This window comes from Ctenopharyngodon idella, chromosome 13 (genome assembly GCF_019924925.1).
Source record: "Ctenopharyngodon idella isolate HZGC_01 chromosome 13, HZGC01, whole genome shotgun sequence".
NCBI classification, from domain to species: Eukaryota; Metazoa; Chordata; class Actinopteri; order Cypriniformes; family Xenocyprididae; genus Ctenopharyngodon; species Ctenopharyngodon idella.
Window position 1 is genome coordinate 25,998,046 of NC_067232.1, and position 17,229 is coordinate 26,015,274.

The window sequence follows — 17,229 nt, forward strand, 5'->3', positions numbered from 1 at the left end:
TTGTTTCCCAGTGGATGTCCTTGCGGGAGCTGCTGTCGCTCTCTGCTCGGCCTTTCTCAGTGAATGAGCTCTGGGCTTTATGCTACACGTGTCTCTCCACGCTTCAGACATACATCGACCTCCCAGGTCAGTCGTGTGCATCATAGAGTCTTTACTTTGCCTTTATGTTAATGCAACATTATGCAGTGCTTTACAGAGGCAATGCTTTTCTATAGTGCACATATGCAGTTGACATTCCTATAAATTTTAACTTAAAATCTTGAATGTTGAACCTAGAAGTGTTATACCAACATCCCAATTTAACAAAAACTAATGGCAGTATTTACTTGGCAGTTGTTTGCAATTGTATGATCTGTGGTATGTGTTTGAGAAAAATAACTGTTCTCTGTTACATTAGATTATCTTTGTCTGGACTCTGTGTATGTGGGCAGTGAAGGAGAGATGCTGTTTTTGAGACCAAAAAACTCAGGTACAAGCTCTAACATCTCATTTACAATGCATAATGTTAAATGCAAAATAAAACAGCTTAAGTAAATGCAATTGTTATAATTGATATCAGTTCATTAATTTTGTTCCGGTTGTTCTTCTCAGTCTCTTGTGATGCATTTTTCCTGGCTCCTGAATTTCAAGAACATGGAATTGTGACGGAAAAGGTTTGTTACTATTGCAACCACTTTCTAGTAGCTACACATTGTTGTGTATTTAAATCGATGTGATTTTGCAGTGTTTTTTTGCTGGTTTCTAGGCATGTGTGTATGGGGTAGCAGCTGTCCTCTGGGCTACAGCCAAGTTTAATTTATCTCCTAATCAAAAGCTGGCCATGCCGAGAAAACTCAAGAGACTTCTGCTTGAGATGGCCAAAAGAACTCCAATCGAAAGACCTTCTATTGAAATGGCCAAAAAGGTACTTGAGAATGATCATTCATTATTTATTCATTTAAAACGTATTTTCTAGAGTCATATTTCACTCCAAATCCTAGGATAAGATTATATAAGAGAATGTATTAACATGAATATATTTTTTACAATGTTTAATAATCTTTGTCAATGTTAATAAAAATACAGTTGTTCATTGTTTTTAACTAATTAACTAATGTTAAGAGTAACTTATAACTAATATTTGAATGAAAGAAATATTGATTTTAATAATTCATGATTTTTTGAATTGCAGTCAAGAGAATTTGGGGCAGAATTGTCCTGAAAATAATGTCGCAATGTAATTAAAGTCTTAATGGACGTACAACAGGCTTCATTTTCTTTATGCATTGAATGCATTTCTTGTTTTTTAATCCAAACACATTGTGTTTTCTCTCATAACTCGTGAATTCAGTCTGTTTACGTGTGGTAATGTGGTTTATGTCTGCTGTTATATTTCAGTGTTGCTGTGACTATCTCTACCGCCAGGGAACTGATGCAGAGAGTGTGTGGACGCAGCTCATCAGCCGAGTACACCAGGTGAAGCGTCACACTTCATTTCACCGGAGGATCTGTGCAGATGCAGATCTGATGGGAACGGGTCACGCAGGGGCAGGATTTGATCAGTCCTGTGATTCCTTTTCAGTTTCATAGAGTGTCTGTTCTTTGTGCGTTTTACTACGGAAACTTGTTTCCACCATGGAAGGTAACTTTTTATCTCCCAATTCTGACTTTTTTCTCAGAATTAAATGGAATAATGAGTTATAAAGTCAGAATTGTGTGAAATAAAATCAGAATTGCCAGTAATAAACTTGGAATTGTGAGAAATAAACTAGGAATTGTAAGACAAATAAAGTCAGAATTGCAAGAAATAAACTCGGAATTGCCAGTAATAAACTTAGAATTGCGAGAAATATAGCCAGAATTGCCAATAATAAACGTGGAAATTTCAAGAAATAAACTTGTAATTGCGAGAAATAAACATAGAATTGTGAGAAATAAAGTCAGAATTGTGAAAAAATAAACTTGGAATTACGAGAAATAAAGTCAGAATTGCCAGTAATAAACTTGGAATTGTGAGAAATAAAGTGGGAATTGCGAGAAATAAAGTCAGAATTGTGAGAAATAAACTTGGAATTGCGAGAAATAAAACTTGGAATTGCAAGAAATAAACTTGGAATTGCGAGAAATAAACTTGGAATTGCGAGAAATAAAATCGGAATTGCGAGACAAATAAAGTCAGAATTGTGAGAAATAAACTTTGAATTGTGAGAAATAAAACTTGGAATTATGAGAAATAAAGTCAGAATTGCCAGTAATAAACTTGGAAATTTTAAGAAATAAACTTGGAATTGCAAGAAATAAACAGGGAATTACGAGAAATAAAGTCAGAATTGCGGGAAAAAAAAAGAACAACAACTTGGTATTGCGAGAAATAAAGTCAGAATTGCGAGAAATAAAGTCAGAATTGTGAAATAAAATATTGCAATTACCTTTTCAGTTTTTTATTCCATAGCGGAAACAAGCTTCCATATTTTATCAGCTGTCTGTGTCACAGAAACATTGTCTCTGCCTGAATCTGCCCATCCTTCTGCTGCATTAAACATGCCAGTCCAGTGATATCAGCGGCAAACAGACGCCCCTGTAGGCGCCGGCCCATCTAAAGTCATTCCTGTCTTGTTTGCACATTTTTTTTTACTCCAGTTTCCGGATAGTCGTGAATTGATTCTTCATGAGACTTCCCAGAGGAATGCTATTGTTCAGAGGTTGATCTTTCATATCTCAGGAGACTCTGTTTAAGTATCAACTTTCCCTCAAATGTTTCTTCTGAAATTCAGTAGACAAATTAAAAACAGAAACAAATGAAGAGTAAATTCCAGCTAATCTCATAAATGTCCAAACGCTCTTCTGTAACTCTTTCCTGTCTTAATGCATGAACTTCAGTAAACAAGTTTCTCATAACAAGTACCATTTTCATTGAAGGCATTCGATGGGAATAGAGGTACAGAGGAATCATCTTCTCCTGAGTGTGCTGAAAACCCCTCTGACCCACACTTGGGAGAAGTTAAGACAGGTGCGAGTCATTCTGTCAATCTACATTTTTAACATTTCAGATTAAATAGATTAAACTCTCACAAAACCTGTCAAGAATATTGTCAGGTCATATTTCACCCTAAAAATCAAGAGAAAGAAATTCTACTGCTCATAAAGAAAGCCTGTATTATCTTTATAACAATTAAGCACATTTACCCACACATTCTTTGTAATATAATCTGAAAAGAATTTCATATTATTGTAATTTTAAAAAAAAATGTATATGCACTATTGTTCAAAAGTTCGGGGTGGGTTCTGCTCACCAAGACTGCATTTATTTGATAAAAAGTACAGTAAAAACAGTGAAATATTATTAAAATTTAAAATAGCTGTTTTCTATGTGAATATATAGTAAACTGTAATTTATTCCTGTGATCAAAGCTGAATTTTCAGCATCATTACTCCAGTCTTTAGTGTCACATGATCCTTCAGAAATCATTCTAATGATGATTTGATACTCAAGAAACATTTCTGATTATTATCAGTGTTGAAAACAGTTGTGCTGCTTCATATTTTTGTGAAAACCATATTATTATTATTATTATTATTATTTTTAAATAGAAATCTTTTGCAACATAAATGTCTTACAGAATCCGCAAAGTGTTAATTATTTTAACAAAATAAGAGGGATTGTAAAAAACGCATGTCATTTTTTATTTAGTACTGTCCTTAATAATATAGTTCACATAACAGATTACATATAGTCCACAAGACAAACTAATAGCTGAATTTGAAGATCAGGGTAATATTAAAATAAAGTCATATTGCAAAAAAGTGCATTAGTGGTCATAAAATAGGATTCCTTTTCATTATGTAAAATTTCTTATTTTTAAAATTATTTTCTATTTTTTTTTTTTTTTTTTTTTTTTTTTTTTACAATTTATTATTATATTTAGTATTATTTAAATTAGTTTTATTTTTTACATTTTTGTTTGTTTTATTATTTTTACATTTAACATTTTTTTACATTTTACTATTTTTGTATTATTTAAATGTTTTTATTTTTTCATTTTTAACTGTATTTTGCTTTATTATTTTTGTTTTTTTACAGGTTATTATTATTTTTAGTATTATTGTAATTATTTTATTTTTACATTTTTGCACTTTTTTACATTTTATTGTTTTTGTATTATTGTAATTTATTTTATTATTTTTTTCATGTTTTTTTTTGTGCTATTATTTTTTACATTTTATTGTTATTTTAACAATATTTTACTTTTTTATTTTACATTTTATTATTATTTTATTTTAAAATGGATGCATTGCAGTAATGAGAATATGAGGGGAAATGTGCTTTTGCTGTTAAAATAAAGTCATATTGCAAAAAAGAGCATTAGTGGTCCTAAAATAGGATTCCTTTTCATTATGTAAACTTTCTTATTTATTTTATTTTGGGGTGAAATGTGATCCACACATGTTTTCATGATATCCACCCTGTTTTGTAATAACTGTTCAAGTGTGTGTGTTGGCCGAATGTGAAGATACTGTACATTTGTGTGGCATTAATCTGCAGGTCTGTGTGCTTGTGCTCAGGTTTTGTCCCGTTGGCCTGCGAGGGCAGGTTGGACCCTGTAATTGGTCCTGTTCCTCATAATTACCCAGTATCCTCCACCACCATCAGTCTGCCCGAGGCCTTCACCTCTCCTGCTACACACTTCAGCCCTATAGTACTGACCCAGGAGGAGGTCATTCATCAAAACACCCTGACTCGCCCTCAGTCCGAGCTGTAGGTCTATTGTTGCACTTTTTTATTGTCTTTTCCCCGTCACATTAGTGATTATCCATTTAAACTTCTATAACTTTTTTACACTTTTATTTTTTGAAGTGCTTTCACAAGTTTTTTCCCAAGTTTAGGATCTAATGTTCTTGTTTATTTTTAAGGATTGTCAGTGGACGCATCACAGATGAAACTATGGTTCCAGAGCCAGAAGAACAGGAAGAGAACGACACTGAGGATGATGGGATTGGGGGAGTTTTCTCTAAGGCGGATGTGGCCGGTTATTCATCATCATCCAGTTGTAAGACTCTTGTGATTTCACCGCCTCCAGTGATTCCCCAAATAACCAATGAAGAAATGGACAAACAGCCAAACTACCTCGCCCTACCATGTGATAATGGGATTTGTAACAATTTCCTGCTACAGCAAGACCCACAGACAGGACATCTGACCCTACTTCCTGTTCAGATCGCCGAGCTTCAGCCAATCACAGGCGTGGATCACTTCAGTGCAGAACCACTAAACATGAAACTACCAAATCCTTTATCTTCTGTAAAATCAGACGACACTATCAGGAATGAAAGAGGCTGTGTTTCCCACAGAGATAATGACTCTACAGTGTCTCCTGAAAGGGCTCTAAATATTACAGTTCAAGCCAACACTGCTCCTCACTGTATGAGTCACACGTTGACCCTGTCAACTTCATGTCAGAGATGCCCGTGCCTGCAGCGTCTCATTGACCTCCTCAGAGAAGAGTTTGCATTTGACGGCTACATGGAGAATGGAGTCGAAGATCTGGCTATGGGTAACTATTTATTTAAATCATTTTTGAACTTTTTGTTTTTATAACATTTTAACTTGACTATCAGTTTTCCCTTATTATTACTTATTGAAACATTTTTAAATCATTATTATTATTATTATTATTATGTTTTATTTTTAGTATTATTTTAATTGTTTTATTTGTTTTTTTTACATTTTACATTTTATTGTTGTTTTATTTTATTTTTTTAGATTTTTTTTACTATGGTTTTTTTTTTCATTTTTAACATTTTATTTTATTTTATTATTTTTACATTTCATTTTATTATTTTTCATGCTTTTTTACAATTAATTATTTTTTATATTGTTATAATTATTTTAGTTTTACATTTTGTTTTGTTTTATTATTTATATATTTTATTATTATTATGTTTTTTTTTACATTTTACTATTTTTGTATTTACATTTTATAATTTTTTCATTGTTAACTTTATATTATGTTTTATTATTTTTACATTTTATTTTATTATTTATTATTTATGATTTTTACAAGTTATTATTATTTTTTAGTATTGTTTCAGTTATTTTATTTTTATATTTTATTTTTTGGACATTTTTTACATTTTACTATTTTTGTATTATTTTAATTTATTTTATTATTTTTTCATTTTTTACATTTTATTTTGTGCTATTATTTTTTTTATATTTTATTGTTATTTTAATTTATTTTTACTTTTTAAACATTTTATTTACTTTTATTATTTTTACATTTTTTATTTTACATTTTATTATTATTTTATTTTTTCAGTTTAATGTACTTTACTTGCCTGTGTTAAAAATCACCCCCAACTCAATCTTTAATTCACAGATTTTTCTATTAATTAAGTCCAGGGGAGCTCAATCAAGAAATAAACTCAGGAACTTAAGCAATGTTCCTCTGAGTTTGTAAGAATAGGCCACATGTTTTCACATAGATTTTGCCTTAGTTTGAATTGTCAGGTCTTTGTCGCTGGAAGAGTCTTCAAGGACTCCCTCATGATTTTCTCTTTCTAGGAGAATACATCTTTTCCTTAAAAAACCTCCGGTTTGACACTTTTTGCCGAGCAGTAAGGGAGAAATTCTGCGATCTGTACTGGGAGCAGAAGCTGCTGTGTGACCTGCACCATCTGATTAACCACCGTTCATGTCATCCGTGAGTATGAAGATCTCTTTCATTCCCTTTAGCACCTTATTTACATCTGGAGCATTTGGTTCTAGATAAAACTGAAGAAACAGTCTCTGTGATATTCTGCTCTCTAGGTATGGCTCGGGTGCCTCCTTTAGTTTAACTCTGTGATTTTCTTCACCCATTTCATCATCTGCCAAAAATCATGCATCTGATTACTTAGTAAAATACACTGCAAAAAAGGATTTTCTTTCATAGTTTTTTTTGCATGGGGTCAAAAAATAAACTTAATTCAACAGGAAAACAAGTTTATTTTTCTTACTGCATGGACAGATATTTTTTCTTCTTGCAAGCATGAACTCACTTAATTTTAAGCATCAACTCATTATCTTTAGTCATTTTGCTTTTCAAGTAAATGTATCTTGATTTAAGGATAATTAGATATTGGAAAACAAAACAAAAATACTAAGAAAATCATTTAATGTTTCAATAATTTCATCAGCAGTCTATATCTGTAAGATAATATATCTTATAATATCATTATTATTAATTCATTGGCAGATTTTAGTTAGTTGTTCTTTAGTTAGCTATATATGTAAGATAATAAATCTTCTAATTTTATTATTAATTCATTGGCAGATTATAGTTAGTTACTTAGTTGGTTAATTAGATAGTTAGTTAGTTAATTGTTATTTAGTTAGCCATATATGTAAGATAATAAATCTAATATTATTAATTCATTGGCAAATTTTAGTTAGTTAATTAGTTGTTAGTTGACTAGTTAGTTGCTAGTTAGTTAGTTAGTTAGCTATACCTGTAAGATAATATATCTTCTAATTTTATTATTAATTCATTGGCACATTTTAGTTAGTTGTTAGTTAATTAGTTTGTTGGTTAGTTAGTTGCTAGTTTGTTAGTTAGTTGTTAATTAGCTATGAAGATAATGTAAGGTAATACACTTCTAATTTTATTATTAATTCAATGGCAGATTTTAGTTAGTAAATTAGTTAGTTGGTTAGACAGTTGCTAGTTTGTTAGTTGTTAGTTAGCTATATCTATAAGGTAATATATCTTCTAATATTATTAGTTCATTGGCAGATTTTAGTTAGTTGTTAGTTACTTGGTTAATTAGTTAGTTGGTTAGATAGTTAGTTAGTTAGTTGTTATTTAGTTAGCTATATATGATAGTAAATAAATCTTCTAATATTATTATTAATTCATTGGCAAATTTTAGTTAGTTAATTAGTTGTTAGTTGATTAGTTAGTTGCTAGTTAGTTAGTTAGTTAGCTATACCTGTAAGATAATATATCTTCTAATTGTATTATTAATTCATTGGCAGATTTTAGTTAGTTGTTAGTTAATTAGTTGGTTAGTTAGTTGCTAGTTTGTTTGTTAGTTAGTTGTTAGTTAGTTAGCTATATCTGTAAGGTAATATATATCTTCTATTATTATTATTATTATTATTATTATTAATTTATTGGCAGATTTTAGTTAGTTTTTAGTTAATTAGTTGGTTAGTTAGTTAGCTAGTTAGTTAGTTAGTTGTTAGTTAGTTAGCTATATCTGTAAGGTAATATATATTCTAATATTATTATTAATTCATTGGCAGATTTTAGTTAGTTGTTAGTTACTTGGTTAATTATCTAGTTAGTTAGTCAATTAGTTAATTGTTATTTAGTTAGCTATATATGCAAGATAATAAATCTTCTAATATTAATAATTCATTGGCAAATTTTAGTTAGTTAATTAGTTGTTAGTTGATTACTTAGTTGCCAGTTAGTTAGTTAGTTAGCTATACCTGTAAGATAATATATATTCTAATTTTATTAATAATTCATTGGCATATTTTAGTTAGTTGTTAGTTAATTAGTTGGTTAGTTAGTTGCTAGTTTGTTTGTTAGTTAGCTATATCTGTAAGGTAATATATCTTTTATTATTATTATTATTAATAATTTATTGGCAGATTTTAGTTAGTTTTTAGTTAATTAGTTGGTTAGTTAGTTAGCTAGTTAGTTAGTTAGTTAGTTGTTAGTTAGCTATATCTGTAAGGTAATATATCTTCTATTATTATTATTATTATTATTATTATTATTATTAATTTATTGGCATATTTTAGTTAGTTTTTAGTTAATTAGTTGGTTAGTTAGTTAGCTAGTTAGTTAGTTAGTTAGTTGTTAGTTAGTTAGCTATATCTGTTAGATAATATATCTTCTAATTTTATTATTAATTCATTGGCAGATTTTAGCAAGTTAATTAGTTGTTAGTTAATTATTTAGTTGGTTAGTTAGTTGTTAGCTATATCTGTAAGGTAATATATCTTCTAATATTATTAATTCATTGGCAGATTTTAGTTAGTTAATTAGTTAATTAGAGATAAAGGAATCATTTATGTCTGGAGCACAAATGCTGCACAGAAATAGTGATGCTTATTGAACAGATCATATATTTAGGTTTGTTTTTCTGAAGGCTGAAATGAAAAACAGCCTGTGGCTTTGAATCTCAGTCACATGAGAGCTTCTCAATAAACCCTCAAGACACACATGCACATACATCCACTTCCGCTCCACTTATCATCAGTAATCAAGCCAAAATAATTTCAGACAATCAGTTTTCCAGAAAGGTCCCTATGGAAACAGATAGTCCTGAAGTGGACATTGAGAGTCCTCATTTCTCAGCTCTGGCTCATCTGCGTCTCCAGCCATCAGGTCAGAGGGCGTCACATGAAGGCAGAGAGAGCTGTGATGTTGGGAGACACAATAGTCTCTTTCTCATAGCCGGATCACATGCTGCCTGTGAGGGGAACAGACTGAAAAGGCTGTGGATGTTACAGACTCTCCCTGTACGCGGCGATGAGGTGTGAGGGGTTAAACAGCGATGCAGGTATTGTGAGAGAGGTGTGGACGTCACAGCAGGTGCTGGAGGTTTAGTCACGTCACTGAGCTTCAGATGAGCTAGAGCAAGCCTTGGATCAAAAGACACATTCTTAAAACTCTGCTAAAGCATAATGTTCCCTGGTAGGTGGTTTGGGGGAGAAATGGTTTAGTTGACACTTGAGTATTTAATTATTTATTTATGATAAATGTTTAGTTGACTATTATTTATTTATATATTTGTTTGTTTATGATAAATGGTTTAGTTGATTTATTTATCTATGATAAATGGCTTATTTGACTAATATTTATTTATGATAAATGGTTAAGTTGACTATATTTATTTATTTATTTATGATAAATGGTTTATTTGACTAATATTTATTTATATATTTATAATAAATGGTTTAGTTGGTTAATATTGATTTATTTATGATAAATGATTTAGTTGACTTTTATTTATTAATTTATTATAAATGGTTTAGTTGACTATTATTTATTTATTTATGCTAAATGGTTTAGTTGACGTATTTATTTATTATAAATGGTTTAGTTGACTATTATTTATTTATTTATGTATGATAAATGTTTAGTTGACTATTATTTATTTATTTATGATAAATGTTTTAATTGACTATTATGTATTTATTATTTATGATAAATGTTTAGTTGACTATTATTTATTTATTTTATAATGAATGGTTTAGTTGACGATTATTTATTTAGTTTTTCATTTATTTTGTATGTTTAGCTGACTGATATTTATTTATTTATTTATTTATTCATATATATTATTTATAATAAATGGTTTAGTTGAGCATTATTTATTTATTTATGATCAATGTTTAGTTACTTAATATTTATTTATGATAAATGTTTAGTTGACTATTATTTATTTATTTATGATAAATGGTTGACATTATTTATCGATTTATTTATTGTGTGTCTTGCAGTCTGTATCTGTACAGACTAGAAAATATTTTTCTAAATCTGTGTTGTTGTTTTTTTACGTTTTTTCTAAGCATCCTTAAAACAAGATAAATCTGGTGAAGAAGCGAAACTGTATAAGATAATATATCTTGAATTCAATGTTTTTGTAATTAATTGGCAGATTTGATTTAGTTAATTGGTAGACCTTGCTTTCTGTATCTGTACAATGGAGAATTCTTTTTAATCTATATGTTTGCCGTGTTTTCTAACTGTGTAATATTTAATATATTACATATGCTGAATTAAGTGGAAAACAAGATAAAATACTGGTTGATTAATTTTCAATTTTAGTATTTTAGTCATGTTTTCCATTCAAAAATGCATTTTCTTAAGAGGAAAAAATGTGCAATATAATATTTTTTTATATCCATTAGTATATTTTACGATTTAAGCATAAACCTCTGTAAATTGTGTTAGCTTTATATGTTTAGATATTTCACTGGAAAACAAGATGAGATTTTGTTGTTGTTTTTTGGTGTGTTATTTGCTATTGTGCTTTTTTTGTCCATCAGTTGGCTTATCTTAGATGTTTTGAACTGTTTAATGTCTTACAGACCCTTTTGTTGTTTCTCTCTCTCTCTCTCTCTCTCTCTCAGAGTCTCTGATGAACAACCCTCCTCAAAAGCAGTGAAAAGGGCACCAGTATTGCTCCAGAGCACCAGACTGTGTTTTTCCAGCGAGGAAAACGGTCATCTTGACCACAGTGCAAACCTCTGCTCGGCCCAGCCTTCAGATCGACACACATTAGAGGAAAACAAGCAGAACCACATCAAGAAAGAACTGAAATGCAAACTGGATGAATTAAAATGCAGAGAAACAGTAGACGGATTTGAGCCTGAGGAGATTGAGACCAGGACTGCATGTTGGAGAGGAGACACACAGGAAGTGACATCACAGGATGACAGCACAGGTAGGACCGCCTCCTCTCATCAATATGAAATAAATAGTAACTGACATTGAAATTTACTTTAATTACATGTTATCATGAATATTATAAAGAGCAATAATCAAATAACTATTTAGTCATTGTTTTAGGTTGATACAAGCTTTGTGATATCTTTTTCACATAGTACAATATATTTGTACAGTACAAGGCTATGGCAACCACCACAAACAAAGAAACATTTAAAAACATTTAGTTTTATTCTGATATACATCACATTATAGTTATTATTTGAGCTGCGAATGCTTTCCTTTATTATCTCTGTTCAGATGTTATAGTCTGATTAGTGTCAAGGAGTAATTTTGTTAGTTTGATTGACTGTTGAAAGCGAATATAAAAGACGGAGTGTTTTTCAGCGCTGCCAGACACACAGAGAGCTCTTGGTGCTTGTTAGAGGGAACGAGTTGCCAGGAAACTAAAGTGGATGATGGGAATTTTCATCCCCTTCTGTCACCCACTACTCTCCATTCTGCTTGTTCCAAACACACGCAGTGATGTTTTCCTTCGTCTTTTATGCTCTTTGTGGCCTTCTCATGACACACACACACACACACAAATGCAAACACTCACACACTCAAAAGCACTTACAGCTCAATACATGTGTAAATCACAAAAATAAGAAAAATACGAAACCTGAAAAGGACAGTTTGTCAGTAGATAGATAGATAGATTGAAAGACCGATCAGGAATAATATTATGACCACCTTCCTAATATTGTGTTGGTCCCCCCTTTGCTGCCAAAACAGCCCTGACCCATCGAGGCATGGACTCCTCTAGACCCCTGAAGGTGTGCTGTGGTATCTGACACCAAGATGTTAGCAGCAGATCCTTTTAGTCCTGTAAGTTGTGAGGTGGAGCCTCCATGGATCGGACTTGTTTGTTCAACACATCCCACAGATGCTCTATTGGATTGAGATCTGGGGAATTTGGAGACCAAGTCAACACCTCAAACTCGTTGTTGTGCTCCTCAAACCATTCCTGAACCATTTTTGCTTTGTGGCAGGAGCATTATCCTGCTGAAAGAGGCCACAGCCACCAGGGAACACCGTTTCCATGAAAGGGTGCACATGGTCTGCAACAATGCTTAGGTAGGTGGTACGTGTCAAAGTAACATCCACATGGATCGCAGGACCCAAGGTTTCCCAGCAGAACATTGCCCAAAGCATCACACTGCCTCCGCCGGCTTGCCTTAATCTTCCCATAGTGCATCCTGGTGCCATGTGTTCCCCAGGTAAGCGACGCACACGCACCCAGCCATCCACATGATGTAAAAGAAAACGTGATTCATCAGACCAGGCCACCTTCTTCCATTGCTCCGTGGTCCAGTTCTGATGCTCTCGTGTCCACTGCTGGCTCTTTCGGCGGTGGACAGGGGTCAGCATGGGCACCCTGACTGGTCTGCAGCTATGCAGCTCCATACGCAACAAACTGCGATGCACTGTGTATTCTGACACCTTTCTATCAGAACCAGCATTAACTTCTTGAGCAATTTGAGCTACAGTAGCTCGTCTGTTGGATCGGACCACACGGGCCAGCCTTCGCTCCCCACGTGCATCATTGAGCCTTGGCCGCCCGTGACCCTGTCGCCGGTTCACCACTGTTCCTTCCTTGGACCCCTTTTGATAGATACTGACCACTGCAGACCGGGAACACCCCTCAAGAGCTGCAGTTTTGGAGATGCTCTGACCCAGTCGTCTAGCCATCACAATTTGGTCCTTGTCAAACTCGCTCAAATCCTTACGCTTGCCCATTTTTCCTGCTTCTAACACATCAACTTTGAGGACAAAATGTTCACTTGCTGCCTAATATATCCACCCACTAACAGGTGCCGTGATGAAGAGATAATCAGTGTTATTCACTTCACCTGTCAGTGCTCATAATGTTATGCCTTATCGGTGTAGATAGACAGACAGATATGAATTTTGGAAAGAATTGTGTAAAATTTTCCTGAATACAGTCATAATGCAAGAAATAACTTAATGTATCTAATAAAATAGTGTTTGTTTTGGGCGAAATACGATGTGGACATCAGCTTTTGTTAGATTAACTCCACACTCTCTCTCTCTGTGACTCTGATAGAGGTGATTGAGCGCGTCTCGTCTGTCCTGATGGAGGCGCAGTGCAGCACAGCTGCAGGAGGAGGCGCTGCTGAGTGTGTTTGTGGAGCTGAAGCCCTGTGGCACAGCAGCGATCTGGAGGAGAGCGGAGGCGATCGGCTCACTCCTGACTGCTCCGAGGTGGACATGGACGATTCTGAGTCTCTGATCTCTGACCGGACCCTCTCCGTCTGCAGCGACCCTCAGCGGCCCCCGCGCGCCTCCTCCTGGGCTCTGGCTCTGTACGGAGACGACTGCTTCGGTCAGGACGTGCTGAAGTACGCTCAGAATCTCAGCCGTCATAGTGAATCACCCACACTAGAGGACAAGTCACAGGTAAGCTTCATTCATGAGTGTGTGAAGGCATCTGAACTGAAAGCTTCAAATCTGTTCATGTACGATTACGACAAGTCTGGGTCATATTCTACAATCTGAAGGAAATAAGAAAACATTGGGGTTTTTTTTGGTAAAATGAGGCATGTTCTTTAAACCCTAAAGTTTTTTTGTACACTCTAAAAATGAGTTAACTCAACTATTGTTTAAAAGTTACTATATTGCTTGCTTCAAATGAACCCAAAATATGTTTAATAAATGAACATTTATTAATATGTTTAATGAATAATAATTAAACATCAAACATTTATTAAATTGCTTATTAATAAATGTTCTCCTTTTGATTATTATTGTTGTCTCTAGTAATGATGTGTCTGATTTTTAATTTCCAACATATTTTGGGTTAATTTTAAGCCAGCAATACAGTCATTTTTAAACAATAGTTGAGTTAAATAAAACTAACCAGCAGGTTGGGCAAACATTTAACCCAACCGCTGAGTTTGTCCATTTTCAACCCAACTTGGGTTGTTTTTAACCCAGCATTTTTTATTTTTTTTTGGTAATTATTGTTATTTTCAAAGGTGATTTTGTTTTGTTCTCACAGTATATTTTACTATTACAGTAAAATAGACTGTGATTCTGTTTTTTTAAAAATTATAATTAGCAAAATATTAACGGCTGTACAATGACTCAATGATACAATGATAAAATATTATAGTTTTTGTTAATATTTTAAAATATTTTCATTTATTTTTAGTAAAAATGTGTAATTGTGTATTTTTGGTGTTTTTTACAAAACTTTTTAAAAAAATGTCTATATATTTTTTTTATTAATTTTTATTTATTAGTTTTAGTTTTAGTTATTTTATTTTTTCACATATTATTAAACGGAGATAAGAAATGCTGCCTTGTCAACTAGCTGAAATAAAATATGTTTACATATTTTTTTGGTTTCAAGTCAGTTCTTTTGTTTTGTTTTTTTCAGTGGTTTTAGCTTTATTTAACAACAATAACCCTCATAAATAATGTCACAATGCAAAACATTATAATTATTCAAAAAATAGAATTTTCTTTTTGCAATATTATTTCCATTTATTGCTTTACAGGGATTTTTTCCCCCCATTTTGATGTGTCTTTGCCTTGTTGTCTGCTCTGTCTTTTGTCCTAATGCTGATTTCCGGTGTTCATTTAATGCTAACTGTACTGAAAGGACCCACATTACGTAGAGCCAGAATTTCACCAGGTACAGTATCCTGAACAATCTTCATTTTCATTGGAAGAGCTTTAGTGGATTAAGAGCTTCCATCATTCATATTTTGAATGAGCCACATGCATCAAACATTCAGAACAAGACATATGTGCATTTTAATTTGATTCAATTGCAGTTGTCACAAAAATAGGGTGTTAGATATTAACATAATAGTAGCAAAGAGAGCGTGCATTATCATTTATAGCAGAATAGAAATGGCCAGTGTGTGTGATTGCTTTGATGGTGGTGGAGGGCTGTTTTATGACCGGAGGTCAGACGCAGGAGGAGCAGAGGTGCAGTTGGACTCCACTTACTCTCCTCCCACTTCAAAGCGCTGACCATCGATCTCTGTTACCATAGTGAGAAATACAGAGAGTTCATAGTGCAGTACAAACACTGGACACACAGGAGGAGATTCAACACACAAAAGTTTGGGGTCAGGAAGATTAATACATTTATTAAACAAAAATGCGTTAAATTGATTTAAAGTGACAGTAAAAACATTTATAATATTGCAAAAGATTTATATGTGAAATAAATGCTGTTCTTTTGAATCACAGTTTTCACAAAAATCTGAAGCAGCACGACTGTTTTCAACATTGATAATAATCAGAAATGTTTCTTGAGCAGCAAATCATCATATTAGAATGATTTCTGAAGGATCATGTGACACTGAAGACTGGAGTAATGATGCTGAAAATTCAGCTTTGTTCACAGGAATAAATTACAGTTTACTATATATTCACATTGAAAACTGCTATTTTAAATTATAATAATATTTCGCAATTCTATGTGTATGTTTAATCAAATAAATGCAGCCTTGGTGAGCAGAAGAGACTTCTTTCAAAAATATTTTAAAAACCTACCGACCCCAAATGTTTGAACAGTAGTTTACACTCCAATCATCATCATCCTCTTCAACACATTGGGTCAATTGGGTCAACACATGTTGCTTCACGACCGTTAAAAAGTATGTTCTATATAGTATGAATGTGTGTACTATGAAAGTAATCCGGATGTACTACATCTGCCATGTTGTCATTATCATGTGACCTACGGCGTCAGTCGCGTCACTTCACTGCCATTCATAAATCCTCTCCCGTGGCCTCGTGGGATAGTAAAGTGTCCATCAGATGCACACTTCAGAATCTTGGCAGAAGTAGTAGGTTTTTTCAGGTACTTTTCACCTGATGTTTTATGAAATCTGTGAATTCAGATTCACATACTGTTTTTCTCCTCCTGGAAATAGGCATATTCAGATGCAGCACTACAGTTTATCTTAAACTTTGAGACTCACCAGTTCTGAAAAATCCATCTTGCTGGATAATGCAGCTAAAACCAGCTTATGATAGATGGTGGGCTTCTCCAAGCCAAGATTTATGGCCTTTATGTGATATAAGCTGGTCTAGATAGATGGTTAATAAGGTGAACTACTCGCTTGGTCAAACTGGTTAGAGTTGGACGACCTGCAATAAACCAGGTACCAAAACCTAGACTGACAGGAAATTGGTTAAATAAAATAGCTATTATCTGTCTAAGCAATGCATGGTTAGTTGTAGGTGTTTCCTGGTTTAGTTTGGGCATTGAGATCCATTTATTGATCTTTTTTTTAATCTTTGCTCTTAAACAGGAGCTTCACCAACAGCTGATAATTGAGAGCAGAAATCTGAAAAAGACCAGAAATTTCTACCACAAGCTGATCCAGCAAGAGAGAAAAAACAAAGGTACTGCAACTGCAATAGAAAATCTGATGCCTGTCCATTAATTATGCAGTACAGATGTTCCTCAGTCGTCAGATGTGTGTGTGACGGTTGTTTGAGTGTGCTCGTCTGTCTTTGTAGGTTCAGACGCAAAGGTGATGGTGTCGAAAGTCAAGCTGCAGTTTGACGAGCTCAGAGACAAAGTTGAGTTTCTACATACTGTGAAGAAATATCTCCAGGTTTGTGCCACTGCAAACGCTACCATTTCTCTGCTGTGTTTTAAAGACATTTATGAGCAATAATATTCTGCTTTTACATTTATTGACTTGACAAAGACGCAGATTACAGTGTATTGAAGGTTTACATTTGTCAGAGTTCTGGGAATCAAGGCCAT

The 17,229-nt window shown here is 33.1% G+C and overlaps 1 protein-coding gene across 3 annotated transcripts in view; it reads left to right on the top strand.

Moving 5' to 3' along the window:
* LOC127525224 (kinase non-catalytic C-lobe domain-containing protein 1) overlaps nucleotides 1–17,229 on the top strand; it is a 46,250-nt gene that overhangs the window by 16,136 nt on the left and 12,885 nt on the right. For 2 of the 3 annotated variants that reach the window (XM_051917620.1, XM_051917619.1), the window contains 14 exons: nucleotides 12–126; nucleotides 398–469; nucleotides 592–653; nucleotides 746–904; nucleotides 1,378–1,455; nucleotides 2,899–2,989; nucleotides 4,543–4,735; nucleotides 4,891–5,531; nucleotides 6,542–6,680; nucleotides 11,111–11,424; nucleotides 13,537–13,889; nucleotides 15,097–15,129; nucleotides 16,766–16,859; nucleotides 16,977–17,074. In XM_051917620.1, coding sequence (XP_051773580.1) covers nucleotides 12–126; nucleotides 398–469; nucleotides 592–653; nucleotides 746–904; nucleotides 1,378–1,455; nucleotides 2,899–2,989; nucleotides 4,543–4,735; nucleotides 4,891–5,531; nucleotides 6,542–6,680; nucleotides 11,111–11,424; nucleotides 13,537–13,889; nucleotides 15,097–15,129; nucleotides 16,766–16,859; nucleotides 16,977–17,074 — 2,442 coding nt within the window. The remainder of the gene's footprint in view (nucleotides 1–11; nucleotides 127–397; nucleotides 470–591; nucleotides 654–745; nucleotides 905–1,377; nucleotides 1,456–2,898; nucleotides 2,990–4,542; nucleotides 4,736–4,890; nucleotides 5,532–6,541; nucleotides 6,681–11,110; nucleotides 11,425–13,536; nucleotides 13,890–15,096; nucleotides 15,130–16,765; nucleotides 16,860–16,976; nucleotides 17,075–17,229) is intronic. The other variant, XM_051917621.1, reaches the window with a different exon arrangement.